The following is a 26,689-nucleotide window of genomic DNA, read 5'->3' on the forward strand; positions in this document are numbered from 1 at the left end:
GAGGGCACAGGAAGTTATTAGCTCACACTATTTTTGGCAGGATAACCATCTTTTCTTTTTCACACTTATTGAACAGATGTAAAAAAAAATCAAATGTAATGGTATATTTGGCATTATAAAAAGGAGCAAATAAGATTGTTAGGGTTTGCTTACAATATAAGGAGAACTTCCTAAGGTATCCTGAATGTCAGAGAAATGCCTTGGGCACAAGCTTTAGCCTTAATGAAGGGTGTCCTTAAAACGTGATGGCTCTTAAGCAATACATTTCAACAGGACTCTACCACTTTTTTCGTTGCTCTTCTCCTCCTATATCTAGTAATTCGTACCTGACAGAGATTCTAACCCTATCTAATTTTTTAAACAAAAGGAGTTATAAGGGGCCTTAAAGTGTTTTTTTTATTAAAATAATAAACATGGTATACTTACCTGCTCTGTGCAATTATTTTGCACATAGCAGCCCCAATCCTCTTCTTCTGGGGTCCCCCACCAGCACTCCTGGCTCCTCCTCCTCATCGGGTGCCCCTACGGAAAGCTGTTCCCCCATGCGCAGGTTCCCATGGGGGAACCTGCGCAGGGTCGCTCCTGATTCCCACTGCTGCGTCCATTGACACAGACAGTGGGACTCGGCCCCGCCCCCCGCTTCCGCGTAACAGGATTTGATTGACAGCAGCAGGAGCCATTGGCCTTAATGCTTTACAACCACTTGAATTGGGATGAAAGAGAACAATTAAAACCTGACATGGTTTCTAACCTTTCCCTGCTCTGAATTTTTTTTTTTCTGGAATTCTACTTTAAGGACTACTGTACCCAGAAACTGAGGTGCCAGTTTCACCAAGACATGGGGCACTCCATAGACAAACATATCTATCTAACACCTTCCTATTTAGGTTGCTAGGATGTTAGACAAATTTTGTTATTTTTGTAATTAGTTGAGCCGTCGTTGATTGATTGGGCTGTTCTGTGTTTCATAGGCTGCAGGTTTTATTATCTCCCCCTGCATTCTAGACTTTCCTAGAACATAGTGGACTGGAAAGTCAAATAAGCAGCTTGAATATTTTAGGGACTTTGAGGAGGCGTGCCTAGTAGGTGGCTGAAGCGTGCATAAATAAGCTGACACTTGGAACAGCCCAAGTTCTTGTCCTATTGGGGGAGTTCCCAGCTTGTGGGGCTCTGCCCCTCTGGGTGGACTGGTGGAGTTTGCTGCATGTTCATCAAGGTCCCAGCTGTGGCAAAGTTGGGGGGGGGGGGGGCTATTTCTAAAAATGTTTTTTTTTTTTTGGAGCTAATCAAAGGATTTCACCTAAGGATCTGGTCTGGAGAGCTCACTGAAGAGTGTCTGGTGGAGGTTAAAAAGGGTCTTGCTGTCCTGTGGCATTGTGAACATTAACCTCCCTCTCACTGAAGAGTGTCCAGTGGATACTGGAAGGAGGCATCCGATGATCCTGTGACTACTGTGATTACTGACCTGAGATCAGGGTTCTCGTGACTGTGTGCTGTTTGTTTGGGTGGAAGACCCGGTGGCAGTTTTGACTGGGACTCAGCTCTGCCATGTATACTTGTTTCTGCATAGAAACTGTTAGAGGGAGGCTTACCAAAGTGAGGTATCCTCCTGCAAATATTCAGTAAATTTGGAGTATTCCATATCACCCTATACCCCATCTAAGTGCAATAAAAATCCTAAAAAGACATCCCCTGGACTGATTACTGAGCCAGAGTGAATGAACTGTTGCTGTGTGCCTGGGTGCCTCTGCACTAATCTTGGGAAAGGACTGGATAAATTACAGGGACCCCTTCGGGGGTAGCACTATATGCATGGTAATGACTAAGCGCTGATATTTGCACGAAACGCGTCTACCTCTTTGTCCCCTGCTCCATCTGTCAACCACTTTCTCATATGAAGCTTCAATAAAAGGATTTTTGGAAGTGCAGCCGTCCAGAATTATTTCTTCTGCACAGAGCAGGAGTTATTTCAAGGCACTGCTTTACATCCTTTCCCATTACCCTAACCCGGCACATACCTTGTTAATCACAGGGACTTATATCCAGTAATTGATGACAATGGAGAAGGATGTATTCTATATCAGACTTTGAGGCCCTTAAAAAAATGTGTCTTACCTGTAGAAGCCATGGTTGTGGTTGGTGGCAGAGTGTTCCTTTCAGTTGGCAGCTGAGTGGAAGGTTGCATAGTGGGTAATGGAGCTGTGGTTGGGGGCAAAGAGAAAATGTTATCCTTTGTGGCTCATCCAAATTTTTGTCTATTCTCATTGTGTCTACTCTACAACTATGCCACACCTCCCCCTCCCACCATACCTATGGACTTCCTGTTGTCAATGACATGCTGAATCATTAAACATTTCATGCAACATGTGCACAACGACATGCTACAAAGCAGTGAGCATATATGATTATGTATGTGTGGGTGGCTATAGAGTGCATGTATGTCAATAGAAACTCCTCCCACACATACACAAAAATATATAGTGAAATTGTATGTTCTATATACATACACCATTACCAGGTCTATGTATATCATACATGTATCAAGATTATAGGGTGCGTGTATTTATATTTAACCTTTTAGAACACATTACATAAAATAATGACAGATGGCATGGAAAGCAAAGATATACACATCTGTCATTAATATATATATATCATACACTCATACAAACACGTTTACACTGCTCATTGCACCGGTACCTCTGTGCGTGGTATAGATATACATTGTATGCTTGCATTAAAAAAGCAAATTAAAGAATGGGGTTTTAATTCCAAAATATATCTCCACGTTTTAATTTTGATTCACCAGAAGTATTTTAAAATGTGTTGCCTGCTTAAAGGAAAAGTCCATCAAAAAACGGTAACTGGATCGATAGATGGATATTGCCAGCTATAATCCCTTTTCCAGGTTTTAGGAATCTTGGGCACTCCAGCAGTGATATTTCTCACCAACGATATCAGCTCTCTGTTTTGACATCCATCATAATTCACCTCACGGTGCCTTTTTTTGAGAAAAGGTGTCACATTTTATTTATTTTAAGGTCACTACAAAAGATAAGGGGGAGCTCATCACGCCTAGGGAAAAAGTTTTGAATTCTGCAAACTGAAGTCCTCTTGCTATCTAGCCTCGCCTCATCATCCCCTCCTATACTCCACTATAGGATTCCTACAGAGCCTATCCCTTCTTCTGAAACTACCGACACCAATCTATCCATGTGTTTACTACTCTGTCAACCTTGAGGCGATCCTTAAAAAATGTATCTTTTCAGGAAAGCCTATCTCCCCTCTACCTAACAACTGAAATTTTACTGTCTAGATCAACTCATCCCCTTTACATGACCTTTTGTATCACTTGCCTGTCCTTTTATATTAGCCATTCTCAACTAGAGTTCCTCCAGACGTTGCTAAAGGTTCCTTGAGCAATGAGCAATTTTAGCCTCTCAGATAAGTAACCACTTATCTTTTTAGCTATCTGTAAGGTGGACATTTTTCCCACTGACCTCCAATGTAATGACCAATCATTTCATTGACCACCAATGTAAAGAGCAATCTTCGCACTGACCACCACATTAATGTACCTTAAGTTGTATATATACACTGTAGTAAATATTGTTAAGGGTTCCTTGAAACCTGAAAGTTACTTCAAGTTTTCCTCCATGTTAAAAAGTTTGACAAAGGCTTCTTTAGCTTGTAGAGCAGGGCTATCGTAACTGCCATGTATTGAATTGTATTTTAACTGTACTGGGAGTATCCTATTGCCTTTGTGGATCAGGAAGGATATTTTTCCCCATTATGCCTCATACACACAGTCAGAGTTTTGACCATGCAAAAGTCTGCCTTGAGTCCGACGGAAAGATAGAGAACAGGTTCGCTATCTAAGGTCAGTCGGACTTCCGACAAAAAAAGTCCAATGGAGGCTACACATGGCCGGACTTTCCGAGAAAAAAAGCCCGTCTGACTTTTTTTCTCGGCCGTCTGTACGAGGCATAAAAAAAAATTGGATCAAACTTTGTAAAGTTTTTTTCCTTTCCCTGGATCAGTTGAGGGTTTGGGGTTCTCTAGGAAGCAAGGTTAAATTTACAAATGTTTTGGTTAAACATGATGGACATCTGTTTTTTTTAACTTGACTAACTATGGTGTCCTTTTATGAAGCAGTGAAATCTATTCACTGCTTCGTTCTCCGGCATTCACAGTGCAGATTTTTCTCCTCTGTGTGCCTGTTTATGAAGCGGAGAAGATCCCTTCACCCTCGGAGGAGTGAAGTGATCTACTAACGCTTCTAACACTGGAGAACGGCCCCCGATACTGGAATCTCGTGAGACTTTACGAGATTACAGTACCAGAAATTCACAGAAATACAGAGATGTCAGTTTATTGAGCGGTGATAATTTATCACCGCTCAGTACACTGACAGACAGCGTGGTTAATGTAATTAAAATAACGAGTCCCCCTACATAATATATATATGTATACACATAAATATTACAGGGGGACATGGTTACAGTGTTGGGGGGTCTGAACGAGGTAGAAGGAAGTTAAAAATCTTCCTCCTTCCTCCTCAGAACCCCCGGAAATCCCTTTTAACTCCCCGCTTCACCAGCTCTGAGATGGTGAATCGGGAAGTGTGAATTCTGACTCAGATCGCCAGTGAAGCTGTCAGATCACAGCTTCATAAACTGGCCGTTACTGTGTCAGTCTATGAGGATCAGTGGCGTATCTAGGGTATGGCAGCCATGGCAAGTGCCATGGGCACCATGGGGAGGGGGGCAGCAAAAAGCCACCCCCCTGCATGAAAAAAACCCCACCCGTCCTCCCGCCGCCGCCTCCCGCACTAATGTAGCTCCCGACGCCACGCCCACCCTGCTGAAGCGCAACTCAGGCACAGCAATTGCTAATATTTCTCCTTCTGCCTGGGGAGGGGAGTGACAGGTGCACCCAAGATGACCAATGACTGGCCAGACCGGATCCACATAGGGTAGTGGCTGCATTTGATGGGCACAGTGGCTGCAATTGATGTTTTTTTTTTTTCAGTTTGTTTGCGCCCCCAAAAAATGTTCAGCACCAGCCGCCAGTGGTCCCCAGTGTCCCTCTCTGTCCCCGCCGTGTCCCTGGTTATCTGAAAGATGGGTTTCAAATGTTTTGACAAGGGCGCAGTTTCAGTGCTTGCCATAGGCGCCATTTTCACTAGATACGCCTTTGATGAGGATTCTCTGTGTGTGGAGATAATCGGCGGGAGAATAAACACTTCTCCCCCCGATTATCTCTGTTTCATAAACTGTTTATGGGCTGTGATCAGTGGTGATCCTTGGGATCACCGCTGTTCACTGCTTCATAAACGGACACCTAAGTAACTATCCCACCTGCCAAATCTCTTGGCTTCTCCTGTAACCAGGAGAAAAGAAAAAAAAATGAATATTCTGCACAAAAGAGATACATTTTCAATTCATTAGAGGGAAAAAAATGCCTCCAGAGAAATGTTCATGATGGTGTACCCAAGAATGCTTAAAAGAGTGGTTATTAGCTAACATATTTCAAAATCTCAGATACTTATTTTAGAAGGACTTCCCTTTTAAGCCAGATCACCCTATGCTAGATTAAAAACCTCATTGTGGCAATTGATGAGGCATTGCATGACCTATTCTGTTCCTGCTTTGTAAACTCTCCAGCTACCAGCTGATAACAAGAACACACAGCAACTTGGCCAATATCTTCTTCCATTCTATGAAATGCACCTAAACAAGAATAATGTATATCTATATGTCTACACACACTTACACGCGTCCCTTGCACATTCACATCTTTTACAATATGATATATATACAATGGTGCGTTCACATTGCCTGAAGGGTAAAGGTGTTATCAGCAGGTCAGTCGCGGTGCCATTTTGCCATACGGTGAGCACAGAGCGAGCGGCAGAGGAAGAGAGAGGCCTGTGAGGTAAAACTGTGCTGTTATTCATCTGTAAGTGGTCAAACGGATAACGGAAATCGAGACAGAGGGGGGAAAAAACTGAACAAATACAAATAAGCAAAAAAGAGAGAGTAAAACAAATATTGGGTTTTTGTTGAACATAAACACAACTCAAGTGGACCTGTCTCCACAACATACATTGGGACGTATACAAATCTGTGGCATTGCCATCATGTCGCTAGTAGATGACAGCAGAGTTGTAAAATATATAATGTACAATTTTATAATGCAGCTTTGCTGGTTGTGAATAGCATAGTTGACTTAGATCTTGTTTCAACCAACAATTTTTTTTTCCCATAGTAAATTAGTGATTTAATTTACTTGTAGTACGTACGTGTACTATTTTTTTTTTTTTAAAGAAGTGTTGGAAAAATGAACACCAAAACCTGCGAGTAGCATATCATGCTTTGATCCTGCATAAAACATAGGAGCCTAGGCCAACTTATGCTGGATTGTTACTGGTATGCAGCTTACAAGTTTGTGTATGCACAGATCTGATAGTCTTCAATGGGTTCATCCCAGGATTGAGTGAAGAAAACTTGACTGAGACCTAGAGCCAAGGTTCCAAAATGTTGTCCTAGTAAGAGTAAGAACAGGACTGTGGAAATAAATAGTGCACACTTAGGCAGCTCAATAATTGGTTTAAAGGTTTCATTTTTCAATGTTGAAAATACAGGTCCACTTACAGGATGACAAAGAGAGGGGTTTAAGATACATGTTCAACTGAAAAGACAGAATAGAGGAAACGCAGAATTTTGAAAAAAAATATTTAAAATTAAAGACAAAGATTTAATTGGAAGAGAAGATAAATTAAGAAGACAGATCCCAATGTTTAGCACTCCTACAGGAAGGAAAAGAAAGCACATTGAGATATAATTCAGACCAGTCATCACAAAACCCATAAATAACACTTTTCCTAATCTGCTTGAAAAAGACACCATCCCAAAAAAACGGGATCTGGGTGCAGGGCGGAAATAAAAGAAAATAACTCAAAAGAATCCCCTACTTCCCACTTTTTCTGCTCAATCATTGCAACTTAGATCACGTAGTACCTGTGTCCGCCACCAACGAGTAAGACTTGGATGAGCGGCCCCTCAGCAGCCCATGAAGGTCAAATCTGTAGCTGGTCCCTGGGCTAAGATCCTGAATTTCCACCTGCCTGATGCCTCTGTCCACCTCCATCTTTTGGGGAGTGACACCATCCATGGGTGGCCATGGACTATATAGGATTATTACCCTGTCCCACAGAAATCCAAGACCTTCTAATGATATGACCATGCTTGTGGGACTTCTCTGGTGGATGCTAGGCCTTCCTTGAGTCCCAGGACCTGGGACTTTTGCTAAGGTTGGACTTTTGATTGGATCCACTTTACCTTGACTTTCACCAGAGTCTGGAATCTGATTAATTACTAAGGGTTTCTCTTGATTATTATTAGGTTCATCTATGACTTGTAAAAGGTGCCCTCTTTCGCCTGTTTGCTTGAGAGGTAAACTAGTATCTGGACTGTGGTCGACATTTGGTGAACCACTTTGTACCACAGAGCTTATAGAAGGCTTCTCTTTGGGTTTTTTAGTTGGCTTTCCTAAAATGCTTATCCTTGAATGGGTTTCATAATCCGTAGCATGTGAACTTGGTGGGAACTTTTCCAACTCATCTTGACTGTTGGTCTCTTCTACCTTCTTTATTTCAGAAATTGACTTTTTTTCATCTTCTTTCCTCTCGTTTTTTTTCTGTGGTGTGATAGGCCTTTTTGGAGATGAACCTTTACTTTTATCTAATACAAACTTGGAAGGAATAGGTTTAGATGAGTCTGGATCAATCATATTTGTTACTTCATATTTTGGTTTGTGTTGTACATCCACATTTTTATCTGTCACTTCAGAAGAAGAACCGTCTATATCTCCAACAGCTTCCACTCTTCCTAGTGTCTTTACAATTGGAGGAAGCGAAACAGTTTTTGAAGAGTCTGGCTTTGGCCCCAATACTGGTCCCTCCTTTGATTGATGTGTAGTATTGCCTAAATTAGGCAAACTATTATCTGCATTTCCAAAATTGCCTTGCAATCGTGATGCCCCAATGGGTTCAGAGTTCCCCTTGGCACCTGGAGTCTTTTGAGGTAGGCGATCATACACCATTCCTGTAAAACTATCCGGTTTCCATTTTATTATGTAAAGATATATTGCCTTGGATACAGATTCCACTGTTTGGTTGCCTCTCAGTGGGTATGATGTAGCCCTTAAGTAACTCTCCAAACGCTGAATAAATGTTCCATTATATAAAGAAAGTTTCTCTGGTAAGTTCTCAATTACAGACTTCATATGTGGTCCCAAAATCCTGGTTTGATTCTTGCCCTTTGCTCCAGGTTCCCCGACAGCATCTCCCCTTCCTACCGCTACTGTCTCATTATAGACTACCTTGTCCTCATCTCTACCTACTTTTCTTCTGTTGGTGTTAACAATTCTGTTTACCTTCACTAAAGTTGTAATCTGCTTTCTGGATTTTGTAGGATCAGATTGATCATCTCCTAAATTATTTTCTTCATTAGCTGCTGTCTGTTCCGTTTCAAAATTGCTTTTTGCGGGTGCTTCTGGTGTTATCTCACGTTCTAAAGTACCCAGATGATCCTTATGTATAGTGGGTGGTAAATTATAGATAGTATCTTCAGGTTGTGATGGACTAGATGGACCCTCTGGATAAACTTGGGTGAGTTCCCCATCATTACTAGACTGACTTACTGCTTGCTTTTTCAACAATTCAATCTCCCGAAGCTTTTTGGCAACACTGGAAGTTTCTGGTAGACGTCCACCACTAGGAAGGCGAACTTTAGACTGGGTGCTTGTAGTTCGATGTACATCTTTTATTTCTCCTTCTTGCAATGTGGTTGGACTTTCTTTAGAAACTGTTGTGATATGGGTAATGTTCTTTGTAATCATCCATTTCTCTGCTTTTCTTCCTGGTAAGTGGTTATTACTAGCCGGCGGGTTTACTTTGCCTAAATCATCATCCACCTTTACACTTTTTATTACAATCTCCTCTTCACTGTCAGATGTTATGTTAGAAGAGTAATCTAAATCCTCAGTTTCATGGTCAATATTAACTACTCTTCCATTCTTAAGATGACGGGTTTGGTATATGGTTGTAATAATGGTTGTTATGTTTTTTGTTGTGTGTATTAATTTGCTTCCCTTTTGTCCTCCTGTAATGATCTCTCTAGTTTCCTTGGTAAGAATACCATCATCCTCCCCTCCTAGTGAGAGGTCTTTTTTGGGTACCAATGAAAATTGTTGATTTCTCTGTATCGTAGTTTCAGAGGTATCGACGTTACGAGAGGTTCCCACTGATCCGCGGTCCTTGTCTTTCTCCTCAACATTCAACCGCTTTCTTTCTTCTCCAGCTAGTAAAGCATCAAATTAAGAAGATGACAGTTACCCTACTTATAATCAAATCTAAGATGAACTATATTGTTCAACATTTAAAAAGTAAACATCTATGAAGTATTCTCAAGTCACAATGAGATAAACAGTCCTGGTTCGTAAGAAAGAGTGAGATTTTCATAAGCTGTGGTGCAACTGTGGTGATATGAGATGCAAAAACTTAGCTACATGAACATTATTGCAAAACTTTAACAACGTTTAATTATATTAAAGTTGATCTAAAATAACTTCCACAAATACTGTAAAAAAATTAATTATTGGATGATTAAATTTGGTATGCAAACTGGAACGTGTTATATTCTCTGGAACAAATTTTGAATATAGTATTGTCAAGGTTTATTATGATTATTATTATTATTATTTGAATAAATTGTATCAAAAGTAAAATTATTTATGTAAAAAATTTCCACATTGACCTTTGCAATCAATATCACTTAATTAGCATTGATTGACAAATAGGCTATACAATGTGATTATGTTTAAATGTTATTATGAATAAGACTATTTAATATTTTTAGCCAAATAAAAGGATTGCTAAACACAAAACAAAAATTGTATATATTATCAGTCCTTAGATGTGGTGGCTGGAGTAGTTATAATTTTCGAAGGCTTATGCAACGTACACACGATAAGAAAAGTTTGACGTGAGTTTTTGACTCGGAATCAATTTGACGCATGCTCAGAATCATTGAACTTAATTTTTCTTGGCTGGTCGTAGTTATGTATGTCACCGCATTCTTGACGTTCGGAATTTCCGACAACATTTGTGTGACCATGTGTATGCAACACAAGTTTGAGCGAACATTCCTTCAGAAAAGAATCCACGGTTTTCTTGTCGGAAATTCCAATCGTGTGTACGGTGCGGTGTCCTTGTCACTTCCTGCTAACTGAACTGAAATCACAAACAATGTTATCTTCCTTATGTAAATAACGAATTCCCTCCAATGTAATGGAGATAAATAAAGACATGTTTGAGGTCTAGCCTGGGTGACAACCATGGCTCCTTCTATAGATACAGTGGTATAAGTAAGCATAGCCCTCCTAGGACAGGAGGAGTGTGTGATTGACAGGATTACAAGGTGAAAATAAAGAGGAAAAATCCTGGAAAAATAATAATAATGTAGCCCATCATCTAAAGACTGGCAAGCTGTAATATATTACATTTTTGTTTGGGTGTTTGGATACAATTAAACACAATAATATCAACTACACTATATAGCCACATTTTCCTGACACCTAACTATTACAACTATATGAACATGGGCATTAAATTGTAGTTGGCCCACCCCTTTGCAGCTATAGCAGCCTCCACTCATCTTTTGAGTGTGTCTGTAAACACTTCGGCCCCATACACACGGGAGAATTTATCCGCGAATACGGTCCAGCGGACCGTTTCCACGGATAAATCCTCTCAAAGATATCCGCTGATTTCGATGGGATGGAGTGTACACACCATCCCATTGAAATCCGCGCGGAAATCCTCTGGCGATGACGTGTCGCGCCGTCGCCGCGATTATGACGCGGCGACGGGCGCGACGCTGTCATATAAGGAATTCCACGCATGCGTCAAATCATTACGACGCGTGCGGGGAATCCCTTTGGACGGATGGATCCGGTAAGTCTGTACAGACGAGCGGATCCATCCGTTGGAATGGATTCCAGCAGATGGATTTGTTGTGCAGCACAACAAATATTCGATCTGCTGGAATCCATCCCAGAGGAGATTTCTCCGCGGAAAGAGATCCGCTGGCGTGTACACACCATAGAATCTATCCGCAGAAACCCATTTGCTGGGATTTATCTGCGGATGGATTCTATCGTGTGTACGGGGCCTTCTGCTCATTTAGCCCAAAGAGCATTAATGAGGTCAGGTAGTGATGTTGGACAAAAAGACCTGACTCACTATTAGCATTCTAGTTCACCCTAAAGGTGTTAGCTGTACTGAGGTCAGGGCTCTGTGCGGAGTAATTGGGTTCCTCCACATCAAACTTGTCAATCTGTGCCTTTTACACAGGGGCCCAGTCATGCTGGAACAGAAAATTGTCTTTCCCAAACTGTTGCCACATGGTTGGACATGCACCACTGTCTAGAATGTATTTGTGTCCTGTAGCATTACCAGTACTATCAGTCTAGAAACACCTAAACTTGGTAATTTTGTATAGTTTCGTTTACAGTGTTGATGTTGTAGCTTACATATAGTTTACGTGAGATGGCTGTCAGGGCTGGGCTCAGCCCTTTCTTCTCTGAGCTGGCCGTTCAGCTGTCGGCTAATTGCCAGCTCCTATCTCTCCACAGTGACTCACCTGATGATCCTGCTTCTCAGTCCTGCCTATTTAAGCCTTTCAGCTCATTTGCTCTTTGCCTTCGCCTTGGTCAACACCACATCTCCTGCGTTCCTGTTGAAGACTTTGCTCGGCTGACATCCCTTCTGGCTCCTGATCCTGCTTGCTGTTCTACTACATATAGCTCCGATCCAGTTCCTCAACTCTGGCTACCTTATGACTATGCTTACTCTGTTTATCTTTTTATTATTATTATTATTATTATTAATAATAATAAACAAGTGTGATTTAACTGTACTTGGTCTGATTCATGGTTTCTGACAATGGCCAGGTGTCCACAATCTTTATATAGTGTGTATAGAGTATAGTGTAGAACATGGTCGTAGCACAGAGGTATTCTCACCTTCTATAAAGCTTGAATTGCAATGAGACCAGTAGCATTAAGGCAACATTTTTACCTACAGCGAGATTTTCTAATTACATAGGCATAATGGGTCTCTGTGAGAACCAGTGTATGTGAGTGGATTAGTCTGTTTAATTGAGAATAATAGCATATGGTAACCTCTGTGTGTATGTGTATCTATATATATATATAGCCTCAAAAGGTTTATTATTAAAACTGGACAACCCATTGAATATCTGATATGAAGTCAATAAATGCTGTAGGAATCAGGGCTTTAGTCTGAGCTATTTTGGCCTGTAGACCTTGTCAATTTGTTCATAAAAGCTCTTCATCAGTCACAGAGTTATGAGGATGTAGCTGAGAGAATATTACACTTCAGAACTAGTTGACACAACTGCTACCTTATATAATAGTGAAGATCCTTGTTGCTAATTAAAATGTATAAGGCCCCGTACACACGGTCGGACCAAACAGATGAGACTGGCCCGTCGGACCGTTTTCATCGGTTCACCTCTGAAGTGGCCGTACGGCCTGATATGTGTACACACCATCAGTCCAAAATCCGATCGGGTCAGAACGCGGTGACGTCAAACACACGACGTGCTGAATAAAACGAAGTTCAATGCTTCCAAGCATGCGTCGACTTGATTCTGAGCATGCGTGGGTTTTGAACCGATGCTTTTCTGTACTAACCATCAGTTTGGTCCGATGGGGCAGCGGTCCATCGGTTGGGTTTTGAAGCATGTTTAGACATTTTGGACCGAAGGAAACCAGACCGAGCCTATATACACGGTCGGTTTGGTCCGATGAAAATGAACTTCGGTTCATTCTCATCGGACCAAACTGATCGTGTGTACGGGGCCTAAGAGATTCAAAGATGGTCCCAAACCAATTGTAAAATGCTCATTGTTGTTGGCAATCTCAAAATGTGGCGGTCAGGAGGGGTTAGAATCTCCACTCCATTCATCCAACAGGAAACAGGCCATGCAGTATAGTAGGGTGTTAACTCTAACAGGAAACTGGTTGTCCAGCATTTAAGATGGAACTTCTACAAATTCTTCAAAACGTTAAACATTTACAATTTAGAAATAAGAAGAATTTACAGTTCAGAAATTAGAAGTGTCGATTTTATCCACTGTGCCTGGGGAGGAAATCCTGCAAAGAAAAGGAATCAATGTTAAATTAAAGTCAGCCGCAAGTCTGTTCCAAAATCTTCGGTAAGACCCCTGTTTAGCTGTAACCAAAAACACAAGGGCACATCATACAATACAACATTTTCATGAAATGTTTTAAGACACTTTTCACATTTTAGTCTTTCATTGCTATGTTCAAGTGGGATTCAAATATCCTTATTTTATTTTATGACTGAGTGAAGTAGATAAGTGATATGGACTTTGATCTCCTGCCCAAGCTTTCTGTCCAAGACCCTGGCAGGGAGATCACCCTACATCCACAACCTGGCCAAGACAAGCAAGTTTCTGCTGTGAACTAAGCTTTATGGTTCCCTTGGAGTACATTATCTACACAATGTTGTGGAGTATTTAGAATGCTGATTCCCCAGAGAAACAGCTCTGATTCAGATGAGATAAACCTATGAGGGACATGTTCAGCAAAAAAACGTAATCAAGCCATGTCTTTCTCCATCCAGAACTAATGGATTAAAGAGTTATAGGTAGATTCAGAAAGAGTTAGGCCGGCTTATCAGTAGATAAGTCGACCTAACTCAGAATCTACGCCGACCTATGTTTAAGCGTATGCTCAAACAAAGATACGCTTAAACATATCTAAGATACGACGACTTGCGGCGTCCTATCTTAGATTGCAATTTTTCGGATGGCCGCTAGGTGGCGCTTCCATTGCGGTCGGCGTAGATTATGTAAATCAGTTTGTACGCCGATTCACGAACGTACGCCCGGCCGCCGCAGTCGATTTACGCCGTTTACATAAAAGATAGGCCGCGTAAAGTTAGAGCTAGGCTCTAGTGGAATAGTATTGTCAAGTATGGCCGCCGTTCCCACGTCGAAATTTGAAATCTTTACGTCGTTTGCGTAAGTCGTCTGTGAATCGGGATTTATGTCGTTTACGTCCACGTCAAAATCAATAGGCCCGTGCGGCGTACTTAGCCGCAATGCACACTGGGAAATGTAGTCGCCCGGCACATGCGCAGTGAAAAAAAACGTCAAAAACGTGAGGTCAAGCCTCATTACCATGAAACACGCCCCCCTCCAAGTCATTTGAATTCGGCGCCCTTACGCCCGCCCGCTTTAGGCTACGCCGCCGTAGATTAGCAGGCAAGTATATTGAGAATCATTACTAGCCTAGCTAATTTACGGCGGCGTAGCCTAAACAGGCTAAGCTACGCCGCCGTAACTTTACACGATTGTACCTGAATCTACCTATTAGCCCATACAAAAATATATTTTTGGATAAGTTTTAGTAGGCTTAATCATTTTTCAGCTCATATATCTGAACTTGGGCTTAAAGCAATGGGAATGGACACTATAACACGGGTTCCCTTTCTCTTTTGGATTATCTCATTATTTTATAATCCTGAGAAGAAAAGCAGTAGTTGGAATCCACTGTGGAGAGGACAGAGCCGGGAAACCTTCAGAGAATATACTATAAAGATATAAAGGACAGCACTCCTTCACGCCACCCCTACCCCACCATTGCCCTTTTGTCACCTGTTACTGCGGTGGCCTCTGTGTCCTGGCTCTGCTCCTGTTCCTTCTCTGCTCTAAGTATGATTTTGTATTCTATATCTGCCTCCAGTCCGGAGACTTTTGCTCTGTCCATCTTTCCAGGGATCCTTATTTTCTTTTCCTTGCCATTCGGATGGATCAGAGTCACAATATATCGATCAGGTAGAAATTGGGGTTTATCCCATCTTATGAATAAAGAGGAGGAGGTGGCATCAGTCACACGGAGTCCACGTGGTGCTTCAATTCCTTAAAAATAAAGTGAGTACTGAGTAACACAGAGGCGTCACTAAAGATTAATTGTAACATGTCACTGAATATGTACAGGTACTGGCATTTCGTCCCAATAATACGCAATAAATCAAAACAATATAAAAACAAATTCACTTAACAAAAAGTTTTGCATCAACCATTTTCACCAAAGGATGCAAACCTTATATCGGCCTGTTTATGCATACTAACTTTTTTCCTCAAACTTTATTCACTAAAACTTTACTACTCCAATGATGTCATCAGCTAATTTGTTTTGCATTCTCAAAATCAAGGCCTCTTGAGCCCCTTAGGGAAAGAGAGCCTTGACTGATAGGGGCATGGCCAGGTACAGGACAAGGTGGTGGTCATGATTGGTTATTTTGGGGGATGGGATGGGCCTGAGCTCGGGTAAAAGAATCGCCCCAGGGAATTCTGGGTCTTTTCGGTAAACGTGCTTGGAAGAGCTGCCCACCCTCCCGCCCCTTTTTTCTATGGTATGTCACAGCTTTCTGTGGTTTTCTTGACCTTGCCAGCATAAAATGGCTGTAATGAACCATGCCCTTGATGAAAATCGGAAGTAGGCAGCCTGTCCAGCACTTATGGTAAGGACAAGCCCCTCCCCCCTTTGGAATTGTGTGCTCACAGTACAACTGTGACTGGCACTGGTTGAAAAAATGTTCACATGTTATGTTTGGATTTAATAAAGCTGTGGCCTTGCCCTTTCCAACCTAATGGTTGTAAGCGTGTTTATTTAATAGGGTGAGGGGGCAAGGGGGAAGGTTTTCTATACATCTATGTTACAGTTAATGGTACCTTGGCTCATTGCACCTCAACACTCATGGACTGGCAGCAACAGTGTGCACTTGGGAACTAGTGTACCTCAGTTACATACACAGCTAGGCCAAGATAGGAGTGAGACTCCCATTAAACTAGTCTAGCATTAATACAAAATAATTCAATTTATTATAATTTTTTTCACTGCATTTGGCATTCAGAACACCAGCAGTGGTATTCAGGAACGGAGGTGCAAATCTCTGTAACAGAGTCCATGTTTACTTCTTCCTGAAAAAAATAATGACCTTGTAAATCTACATTTCCTTTGAATCATCAAGTGCCTAGTTCACTCTGTTTTGCCTCATTGGTATTTATTTTTTTCCAAAGGACAAAATCTGGGAGTTCGATCCAAGTTGTGTTGGACGGATCCGGTATTTCCACTAATAAAGCTTCAAGTGTGGAACGTATAACTCGCTACCAGTCGGCCTGCCGATAAGAATGACAACATCTCTTCTCTCAAAGGTTGGCTTTGAGCTCTGCAGGCGAAGTGTAAATGTGCTTTATTCTTCCCGACACGCTCTGCAAAGTCATAGCTGTCTCTATGGAATTGTCACTTTAGTCATAGTACCTCTATTAAAATTGAATGGGCCATTTAAAGCCAAACTTTACTCTTTTGATAAGCACTGAATATTTTTAATGCTTATGCTGCTAGCATCAATAAATAGATAGGAATGTATATTAGATTTACTTGTTTCAAACTTATTTTTTTAACATTTCTTCAGTTGCTTTCTGGTTTCTATGCCTAGGCAAACATCTCATTAGCTTTTAAGAGAGGAGGAGGAGCTTCCCCAGCTAAGAACACCCTCCTGTCTGCATGGCCGGGGTGAGGGCAGATGGAATCCAGGAAGTAAATACTATATTAAATATTTTACTCAAGGTGGCTACAGCCAGAAATGCTTGGGGGGGGGGGGGGGGGTTACAGTGATTTCTCAGCAAAATAAAGCCTGGAGACATGAATGGATGGGTGAGTTTGCTTTGAATATTAAAAATAAATTAAATATCGTTTTTGGTTTATAGTGCTCATTTGCAGTGAAGTTCCATTTAACCGCTTGCCGACCTCCGCACGCAGATATACGTCTATATCATGACACGGGCAGGCAAAAGGACATTTATATAACCATTATATTATATTATATAACCATTTAAGGACCGCCTCATGCACATTTACGTCGGCAGAATGGCACGGCTGGGCACATGCACGTACAGGTTTGTCCTGTGCTAGTACCCAGCCGTGGGTCGCGGGCGCGCGCCCGCGACCCGGTCCGAAGCTCGTGACCAGGATTTGCGGACCCGATCGCCGATGGAGTCCCGCGATCGGTCCCCGGAGCTGAAGAACGGGGAGAGCGGTGTGTAAACACGGCTTCCCCGTTCTTCACTGTGGCGGCGTCATTCGATCGTGTGATCCCTTTTATAGGGATACACAATCGTTGACGTCACACCTACAGCCACACCCCCCTACAGTTAGAAACACATATTAGGTCATACATAACCCCTTCAGCACCCCCTTGTGGTTAACTCCCAAACTGCAATTGTAATTTTCACAGTAAACAATGCATTTTAAATGCATTTTTTGCTGTGAAAATGACAATGGTCCCAAAAATGTGTCAAAATTGTCCGCCATAATGTCGCAGTCACGAAAACAAACGCTGATCGCCGCCATTAGTAGTAAAAATTTTTTTTTATAAAAATGCAATAAAACTATCCCCTATTTTGTAAACGCTATAAATGTTGCGCAAACCAACCGATAAACGCTTATTGCGATTTTTTTTACCAAAAATAGGTAGAAGAATACGTATCGGCCTAAACTGAGGAAAATAGTTTTTTTATATATTTTTGGGGGATATTTATTATAGCAAAAAATAAAAAATATTGCATTTTTTTTCAAAATTGTTGCTCTATTTTTGTTTATAGCGCAAAAAATAAAAACCGCAGAGGTGATCAAATACCACCAAAAGAAAGCTCTATTTGTGGGAAAAAAAATATGCCAATTGTGTTTGGGAGCCACGTCGCACGACCGCGCAATTGTCTGTTAAAGCGACGCAGTGCCGAATCGCAAAACCTGGCCGGGTCCTTTAGCTGCCTAAATGTCCGGGTCTTAAGTGGTTAAGATCGTGGCATTGTGGACACGTGTGCCCGTCGCAAGCTCCATGACTCAGACAGTGGGTCCCAGGGACTCGATGTCCGTGGGCATACCCGCACTCGTGTCACGGTGAGGAAGAAGGGGGAAATGCTTATGTAAACAAGCATTTCCCCAGTCTTCCTAGTGACAGGACAGTGTACACAGCTTCCTGTAATCGGAAGCTGTGATCACTGTTGTGTCACACACAGCCCATCCCCCTACAGTTAAAATACATCCCTAGGCACACTTAACCCCTTCAGCGCCACCTAGTGGTTAACCCCTTCACTGCCAGTGTCATTTTCACAGTAAGCAGTGCATTTTTATAGCACTGATCGCTGTAAAAATGACAATGGTCTCAAAAATGTGTCAAAAGTGTCCGATGTGTCCGCCATAAAGTCACACATAAAATCACAGATCGCCACCATTACTAGTAAAAAAATAAATAATAGTTAAAATGCCATAATTCTAAAAATGGCGACGATCAGCGATTTTTATTGTGACAGCGACATTATGGCGGACACATCGGACACTTTTGCCGCTATTTTAGGAATAATCACATTTACACAGCGATCAGTGCTATAAATATGCACTTATTACTGGGTAAATGTGACTGGCAGTAAAGGGGTTAAGCAGGAGGGGCCGCTGAATGGGTTAAGTGTGTCCTAAGGATGTGTTCTAAGTATAGGGGGATGGGCTATGTGTGACACGACACTGATCACCGTTCCCGATTACAGGGAGCTGTGATCAGTGTCCTGTCACTGGCAAGAATGGGGAAATGCTTGTTTACATCAGCATTTCCCTGTTCTTCCTCTCCGTGAGACGATCGTGGGTATTCACCCAGACATCGAGTCCGCGGGACCCACGATCACACTCACGGAGCTTGCGGCGGCTATGCGCGCCCCACCGTCGGCGTGCACGTGCCCACAATTCCGCGTCTTAAAGGCGACGTACAGGTACATTAATCTGCCTGTATGTGCCATTCTGCCGATGTATATTGCCGTGAGCCGGTCCTTAACCGGTTAAACTTTATGGCATTTGATTTTCAGTAAAGTAGTCTGCAAGGACTTATATGACCTTACTTGTCTTGGCAGTTATAGAAGTTTCCGGTCCTAACGTTGAGCCTTTGCGGGGTTGGATATTCACAATATATTCTTCTCCAGGAGCCAACCCAGTCTGATAGTAGGAGATCAATGAACCCTCGATCGTGGTGGTTATAACGCCATTTTCCTTCTGCATAACAACATACCGTAATATTAGCTGGATAACAAATGCAGTAAACAAGTGATCTCATACTTGCTGAATTATGTTGAACTGCGTGGACTGGTGGCTTTGTTCAAACTTACCAACCGTGTAACTATGCAAGCCCCACAATTTACTGTTTAAGCTATAAATTCCTAAAATTTATTTTCTGTACTAGAGATAGAGATGTAAAAAATGCAAAAATGAATAACAGCCAATTCGATTTCAAGTGAACCTGTCGCTTTACACATCCTTTATTGCCCACCTACTTTATAGGATATTTGCACACTCACAGTACCACCATGTGATGATGTAATGGTGATAAAGTACTTTATAGGTGCTAAAGGGCAGTCAGATTTTGTCTCTGTGGCCAACTGCCCTCCAATATATAGCCTAAAGGCCCATACACACGATTGGACTTTTCGACAAAAATGGTCCGACTGATGTGTTTCATCGGACAATTGTTTTCGGTTTTTCCACGGATAAATGTTCACTGTGCATGCTCTTCTACTTTCCGACAATAAAAGTCTGATGGAGGATAATCCGATCATGTGTACACAAGTCCATCGGACTAAAGTCCAAAGTACAAACATGCATGCTCAGAACCAATGCTAAACATCAGACAACAATAGCAAAAGTTGCCAAAAGGGAGGCGGTAAAGAGCAGAAAAACCAAGTGATTTGGTGAGTGTTGGCTAAAAAAGTTCAGCCATGTGTATGCATACCAAGTTCACGGCCAGCGCCCATTCGGACAAAAATCCACGGAAAAGTCAGATGGAAGTCCGATCGTGTGTATGAGGCTTTTCTCTAACTAGTGTGGACTACTGTTCTTTGTCATAAATTATCAAAATAAACTTTCAAGATTGTACAGAATGTGCTGCTATGGCGCCATACACAATCTATACAAGCCTTTCTCAACTTTTTTACATTGAGGAACTAATGAACTAACTTTCTGGACTTAGGGAACCCCTGCTAATAATTGCTATATATTAAGCTCACAGTACTTGAGGCCGTAGGGTTGTCCCGATACCACTTTTTTAGGACCGAGTACGAGTACCGATACTTTTTTTCAAGTAGTCGCCGATACCGAATACCGATACTTTTTTTAAAATGTGTCCCCAAATGCAGCGATGTCCCACCACAGATGCAGCCATGTATCCCCCCATCCAGCCAGCGTCACCCCCCATCCAGCCAGCGTCACCCCCCATCCAGCCAGCGTCACCCCCCATCCAGCCAGCGTCACCCCCCATCCAGCCAGCGTCACCCCCCATGCAGCCAGCGTCACCCCCCATCCAGCCAGCGTCACCCCCCATCCAGCCAGCGTCACCCCCCATCCAGCCAGCATCACCCCCCATCCAGCCAGCGTCACCCCCCATCCAGCCATTGTCTCCCCCCATGCAGCAATGTATCCCCCCATCCAGCCATTGTCACCCCCCATCCAGCATTGTATTCCCCCAGCCATTGTCACCCCCCATGCAGCCATTGTCACCCCCCATCCAGCCAGCGTCACCCTCCATCCAGCAATGTATTCCCCCAGCCATTGTCACCCCCCATGCAGCCAGCGTCACCCCCCATGCAGCCAGCGTCACCCCCCATGCAGCCAGCGTCACCCCCCATGCAGCCAGCGTCACCCCCCATGCAGCCATTGTCACCCCCCATCCAGCAATGTATTCCCCCAGCCATTGTCACCCCCCCATGCAGCCAGCGTCACCCCCCATGCAGCCAGCGTCACCCCCCATGCAGCCAGCGTCACCCCCCATGCAGCCAGCGTCACCCCCCATGCAGCCAGCGTCACCCCCCATCCAGCCAGCGTCCCCCCATCCAGCCAGCGTCCCCCCCCCATCCAGCCAGCGTCACCCCCCATCCAGCCAGCGTCCCCCCATGCAGCCAGCGTCACCCCCCATCCAGCCAGCGTCCCCCCATCCAGCCAGCGTCCCCCCATCCAGCCAGCGTCTCCCCCCATCCAGCGTCTCCCCCATCCAGCCATGTCACGCTTACCTGCATCCCCGCTGCCGCCGTCTCTGTAATACGGGCGGGAACATTACAACTTTGAATCTCTGTTATGATTGGCGCCGCCCTTGCGTATAGACACTCCCCCTCGCTCGGGATTGGACAGTTCACCCGAGCGAGGGGGAGTGTCTATGCGTGGTGCGAATCATTACAGCTATTCAAAGCTGTAATGTTCCCGCCCGTATTACAGAGTCGGCGGCAGCGGGGATGAGGCGAATGGCGGCGGATTACGGCGTTTCGTGGCGGCGGGCGGCGTTCGGCGGCGGGCGGCGTTCGGCGTCGGGCGGCGGCGGCGGTCGGCGGCAAGTATTCTATTTATGTATCGGGGCGGGGTATCGGCGTCTGAGTACCGCCGAAAAAACTCGGAATCGGTCCCGATACCGATACTAGTATCGGTATCGGGACAACCCTACTTGAGGGTGATGGTCACTGGGGAGAATGCTCCTTACATTGGTGGTCTTGGTAAAGAATCTCACCTTACAAATAGCTAAAAAGATCATTAGTGTCAGTGGTTACTTATCTGAGAGGCAGGAATTGCTCACAGCTCAAGGAACCCCTAGCAAGTTTTGGAGGTACCCTAGAGTTCCACAGGACCCTGGTTAAAAAAGCCTGGTATAAATTATGGATTCAGGAAGGGAGCAAGTAGTGTATTTAGGGTTTGTGCTGCCCTAGGCCTAGGACTGACTAAACTTGTGCAACCCCTAATTTAAATATGGCCCACCCCTTCCTGTCAAGGTCACACCCCTTTCTGTTTAAGACCCACCCTTACTCTACTTTATCCAAAATGAAAAGTTGTTGCCTATAGTTCTACTTTAAGCACAAATTTCTGATATGGAAAGGACTAAGAAAATAACACCATGCCAATGGTGCAGCAGAGTGAGGAAGGTTTGTGGTCCAAGATGATAGGACAGTCAAAATTAGAAGCAGCCCCCCCCCCCCCACAGTTGTGAAATGCCACCCGCCCGCATACCGGAAGCAGTGCGTCAATCAAATCCATCGCATAAGACTGGCGCTACACTAACAGTCCCCGTCGGGACTCTTTCCGTGCTGCCCACCTGCAAAGTGCTGCCCTAAGCCTGGGCCTTGTTGGCCCAGGCCAGGATACAGCGCTGGAGCAAGTGTGTGCTTTTATGACCAGGGTAGTAATTGCACGCTCCTCAAGGGCAGGGTACAGTACTGTTAGTTCATCTGGGTCAAAGAAGGAAATTGTAAGCTCTTCATAAACAGGATACAGAATTCTAAACTCCTCAGGGGCAGGATACATAACTATAAGCCCCTTGTTGTTAGAGAAAGGAATTAAAAGCTCCTCATAAACAGGGTACATAATTATAAACTCCTGAGGGCCAGGGTACAGATTCCTAAGATCTTTAGAGCAGTGTACAGAATTGTAAGTTCCTCTGTGACAGGTTATAGAACTGTAAGCACCCTAAAGGCAGGGTACAGAATTGTAAGCTCCTTGGGAGCAGGCTAAAGAATTCTAAGCTCCCCAGAAAATCCTTCAGAATTATAAGCTCATCTGGGGCAGTGCACATAATTCCAAGCTCTGCAGGGGCAAATCACTGAATTCTAGGTTCCTTGGGGGCAGGGTAAAAATGTTTTATGCTGCTCAGGAACACAGAGTGATATGAATGGTTGCCTGTATTCTGTAAAGTGCTGCATGATATGTCAACAGCAACACATAAATTCTAGACATTCTGTAGGAAAATTCAAACATATTATATAAAAAGATTGTTTGGTGGCATTCCAACATAATGCTCAACAATGAACACAGTGATGATCAATGTGGCAAATAGTTTTTTGTGCATACCTTGGCTTTGAAAGAGATGTCATAGGAATCAGGGGCAGCTTGTGGCTGATCCCACTCCAGGGTGATAGCGGATTCTTCCTGTGATATCACCTGAAGACCAGTGACAGCGCCGATGTCTATGACTTCTACAAAACACAGTATAACTCAGAAAATGTTGTGACAAGCAGATCGTTTATAAATAACCAGCAAAAACTACAGTGAACATAGGGGCAACAGTTCTCTACAGACACATGGCAGAGAGACAAGTTTACCTCCATTCATGCTTTGTCTTGAAGTTAGTTACTTTTGTACATGTACTATTGGGTCACTTCTTTCATTTAGAGTTGAACTAGACTTTCAAAGGATATAATAAAGCTGATGATTGCCTTTCACATGTGTATATAAAAAAAATGGTATACTGTATATGATGTACTATTGTTAGGTGACTCTGTCACTCCCCAAAAAAATTGATGCAACTTGCAAAAGAAGACTATTCATACTTACCTCTCTCTAATGGGTGGGAAATCTTCACTTTTCTTTGTTTTATGCCGCGTACACACGATTGGAAATTCCAACAACAAAACCGTGCTTTTTTTCCCGACGGAATGTTGGCTCAAACTTGTGTTGCATACACACGGTCACACAAATGTTGTAAGAAATTCCCAACGTCAAGAACGGGGTCACGTACAACACTACGAATGTAGTTAAATGATTCAGAGCATGCGTCAAATTGATTCTGAGCATGTATAAGATTTTTAATGCGTCGGAATTGCATACAGACGATCGGAATTTCCGACAAGTACTTTTGTTGTCAGAAAATTTGAGAACCAGCTCTCAAATGTTTTGTTGTCGGATGGAGCGATGGAGCGATGGAGCCTACACACATGGTTGGAATTTCCGACAAAAAGCTCACATCGAACATTTGTTGTCGGAATTTCCAATCGCGTGTACGCGGCATAAGGGCTACATTCTCCAGGAGGATTTTCACATTGGACACACTTCCAGGTATGTTGGATCCCTAGTTCCCCACTGTACACTTGGGCCCAGATTCTCAACCGAGATACGCCGTCGTATCTCTGAGTTGCGCCGTCGTATCTATGCGCCTGATTCTTAGAATCAGTTACGCATAGATATCCATTAGATCCGACAGGCGTAAGTCTCTTACGCCGTCGGATCTAAACTGCATTTATTTTTTTTGACCGCTAGGTGCCGCTTCCGTCGAATTCCGCGTCGAGTATGCAAATTAGCTAGATACGCGAATTCCCGAACGTACGCGTAAAGTTACGACGTTTACGTTAGGCTTTTCCCGGGGTAAAGTTTCCCCTGCTATATAAGGCGCAGCCAATGTTAAGTATGGCCGTCGTTCCAGCGTCGAAAATTGAAAAAGTTTCGTCGTTTGCGTAAGTCGTCCGTGAATGGGGCTGGACGTCATTTACGTTCACGTCGAAACCAATGACGTCCTTGCGGCGTACTTTGGAGCAATGCACACTGGGAAATTCCACGGACGGCGCATGCGCCGTTCCGAAAAAACGTCAATCACGTCGGGTCACAGTAGTTTTGCATAAAACACGCCCCCCTGATCCAAATTTGAATTAGGCGGGCTTACGCCGGCCGATTTACGCTACGCCGCCGCAACTTACGGAGCAAGTGCTTTGAGAATACAGCACTTGCCCGTGTAAGTTGCGGAGGCGTAACGTAAATCTTATACGTTACGCCCGCACAATTTTACGCGGCTCTACGTGAATCTGCCCCTGTGTTTTCCTGTCAGCCCCTACATAACAGTACAGTAGGGGCTAACAGAAAGAACTCCACACCGTAGCATCCAAGATTCTGGGAAGTGTTGAGTTTGAAGACTCTGATGATAGCTGTAGCTTCTCTACAAAAGCAATGTCATGCTTCATACACACGTGCGGGATTTCTGACGGGAAAAGTTCCCGTCGGAAATCCCTAGAGGAAAGCCGAGAACCTGCTCGGTTCAGTCTTTCTCCTACACATGGCCAGTTTTCCCAACAGGATGCTCCATCACAGTTTTTTCCATAGGAAAACTGCCAAAAAACGACGGTTCTCTTTTTTCGTCCGGTGGCTTTTGGCCAGTTTTCTCATCGGAAAAACTGCGAGGAGCATACACACGGCTGGGATTCCCGGCCAAAAGCTCTCCTCACAGTTTTCTCGTCGGGAAAACTAATCATGTGTACGAGCATAAGGACATGCCTCCTGCCAGAAGGGTGTGTTTTTTTTTTTGTCTGTGGAGGGGTGTGGATGGGGAAAGGGGTCTACCCCATGTCTCTCGCTATTTTTTTTCTCTTGTTTATTACCTAGATCCTAGGCCCGGAGAATTAAGAGTACACTCTGCAGTATAGATTCCTTTTTAAATGTATATTAGAGGATGAATCCATTTATGTACCTATATGTATTTTTTTATGTATTTATGTGTATTTTGAGAATGTTTTGTATTTTTATGAATGATTTGCAAATTGTTTTGCAAAGTATGTAAGATTTTAAATTGTAAAAAATGTAATAAAAACTATTTAAAATAAAAAAAAAGGAAAACAAAAATACTTATGCAGATAAATGTGTTAATTTGATTTTAAAAATTTAAAATGCAAGACTTTGCAGTTTACCGTTCAGCAGGGATGGACTGGCCATTGGGACTACAGGGAGTTTCCCGGTGGGCCGATGGCTCAGTGGGCCGGCTTCAGGGATAGCGGACTGCCGCCCCCCTCTGCTCCTCTGTCTCTCCCTACCCACAGCGCTCACCCCTCAGCGCTCACCTGGGGGGAACAGAGAAGCAGGGGGAGGACCAGAGGAGCAGGGGGAGGACCAGAGGAGCAGGGGGAGGACCAGAGGAGCAGGGGGGACGACAGAGGAGCAAGGGGGAGGGGACAGACAGCTGACTCAACAGCTATGGCCTGGGAGTTTCTCACTTCTGCCTAATCTTGTCCCATAAGGGGAGCACGGAACTAATTCTTTGCCCCAGGTGAAATAATGTCTAGCTTCCCCACTGGTACTGCCTATAAGAGTACCAGTACCAGCCGTTCTACTCTAATAAAGTAGGTTGGCTAGTGAAGGGGGAGAGGGGGCTTGGGTGGCCTGGGGGATGGGGGATGGGGGTGCGGGAGTTGCCCGGCCGCCATGGGAGAGACCTGTCAAAGTGGGCCAGTCTGGATGAAGTCCAGGGCCAAATTTCTGTCCCAGTCCAGCCATGCCGTTCAGTATACGTAGTGGCCACAATAGTTTGCTTTTTTCAGGCTTTTTTCCTTTATTTTCATCTAATAAACCTACAAAAAACATACTTGCTGTCCCTAAGTGGTCCCTAAGTGGTTACGCTCACTATATCTATGGAGGGAGCCATTGTGGTCACCCTGGATGGACTTCAGACATGTCATTTTCTATTCCTCTCCATTATATAGAAGTGCTGATGGGGGGGTTGTAGTTTACAGAGGGAATATTACATTGTTTGTGCTTTCAGTTCAGCTCACAGGAAGTGACAAGGACTCAGCATTTCTGGCAGGATTAACATATATTTTCTGTACTTGGTGAAAATGTTCTTAGTCTGAAATATGAAAACGACAGCCACAGCATCTAGGAAATCGTAAGCTGCAATATATTACATTTTTGTTCTAGAGTTTAAGATATCCTTTGATGTTACTAATCTTATCAG

General features: G+C 43.5%; 1 protein-coding gene across 3 annotated transcripts in view; it reads right to left on the reverse strand.

Annotated features, from left to right (window-relative positions):
- Nucleotides 1–26,689, reverse strand: part of TNXB (tenascin XB) — a 179,682-nt gene that overhangs the window by 86,587 nt on the left and 66,406 nt on the right. For 2 of the 3 annotated variants that reach the window (XM_040323053.1, XM_040323052.1), the window contains exons 4-8: nt 23,050–23,174; nt 19,074–19,224; nt 14,775–15,038; nt 7,023–9,365; nt 2,116–2,199 (exon numbers count right to left, since the gene is read on the reverse strand). In XM_040323053.1, coding sequence (XP_040178987.1) covers nt 2,116–2,199; nt 7,023–9,365; nt 14,775–15,038; nt 19,074–19,224; nt 23,050–23,174 — 2,967 coding nt within the window. The remainder of the gene's footprint in view (nt 1–2,115; nt 2,200–7,022; nt 9,366–14,774; nt 15,039–19,073; nt 19,225–23,049; nt 23,175–26,689) is intronic. The other variant, XM_040323054.1, reaches the window with a different exon arrangement.

The sequence above is a fragment of the Rana temporaria genome, chromosome 9 (assembly GCF_905171775.1).
Source record: "Rana temporaria chromosome 9, aRanTem1.1, whole genome shotgun sequence".
Lineage (NCBI taxonomy): Eukaryota > Metazoa > Chordata > Amphibia > Anura > Ranidae > Rana > Rana temporaria.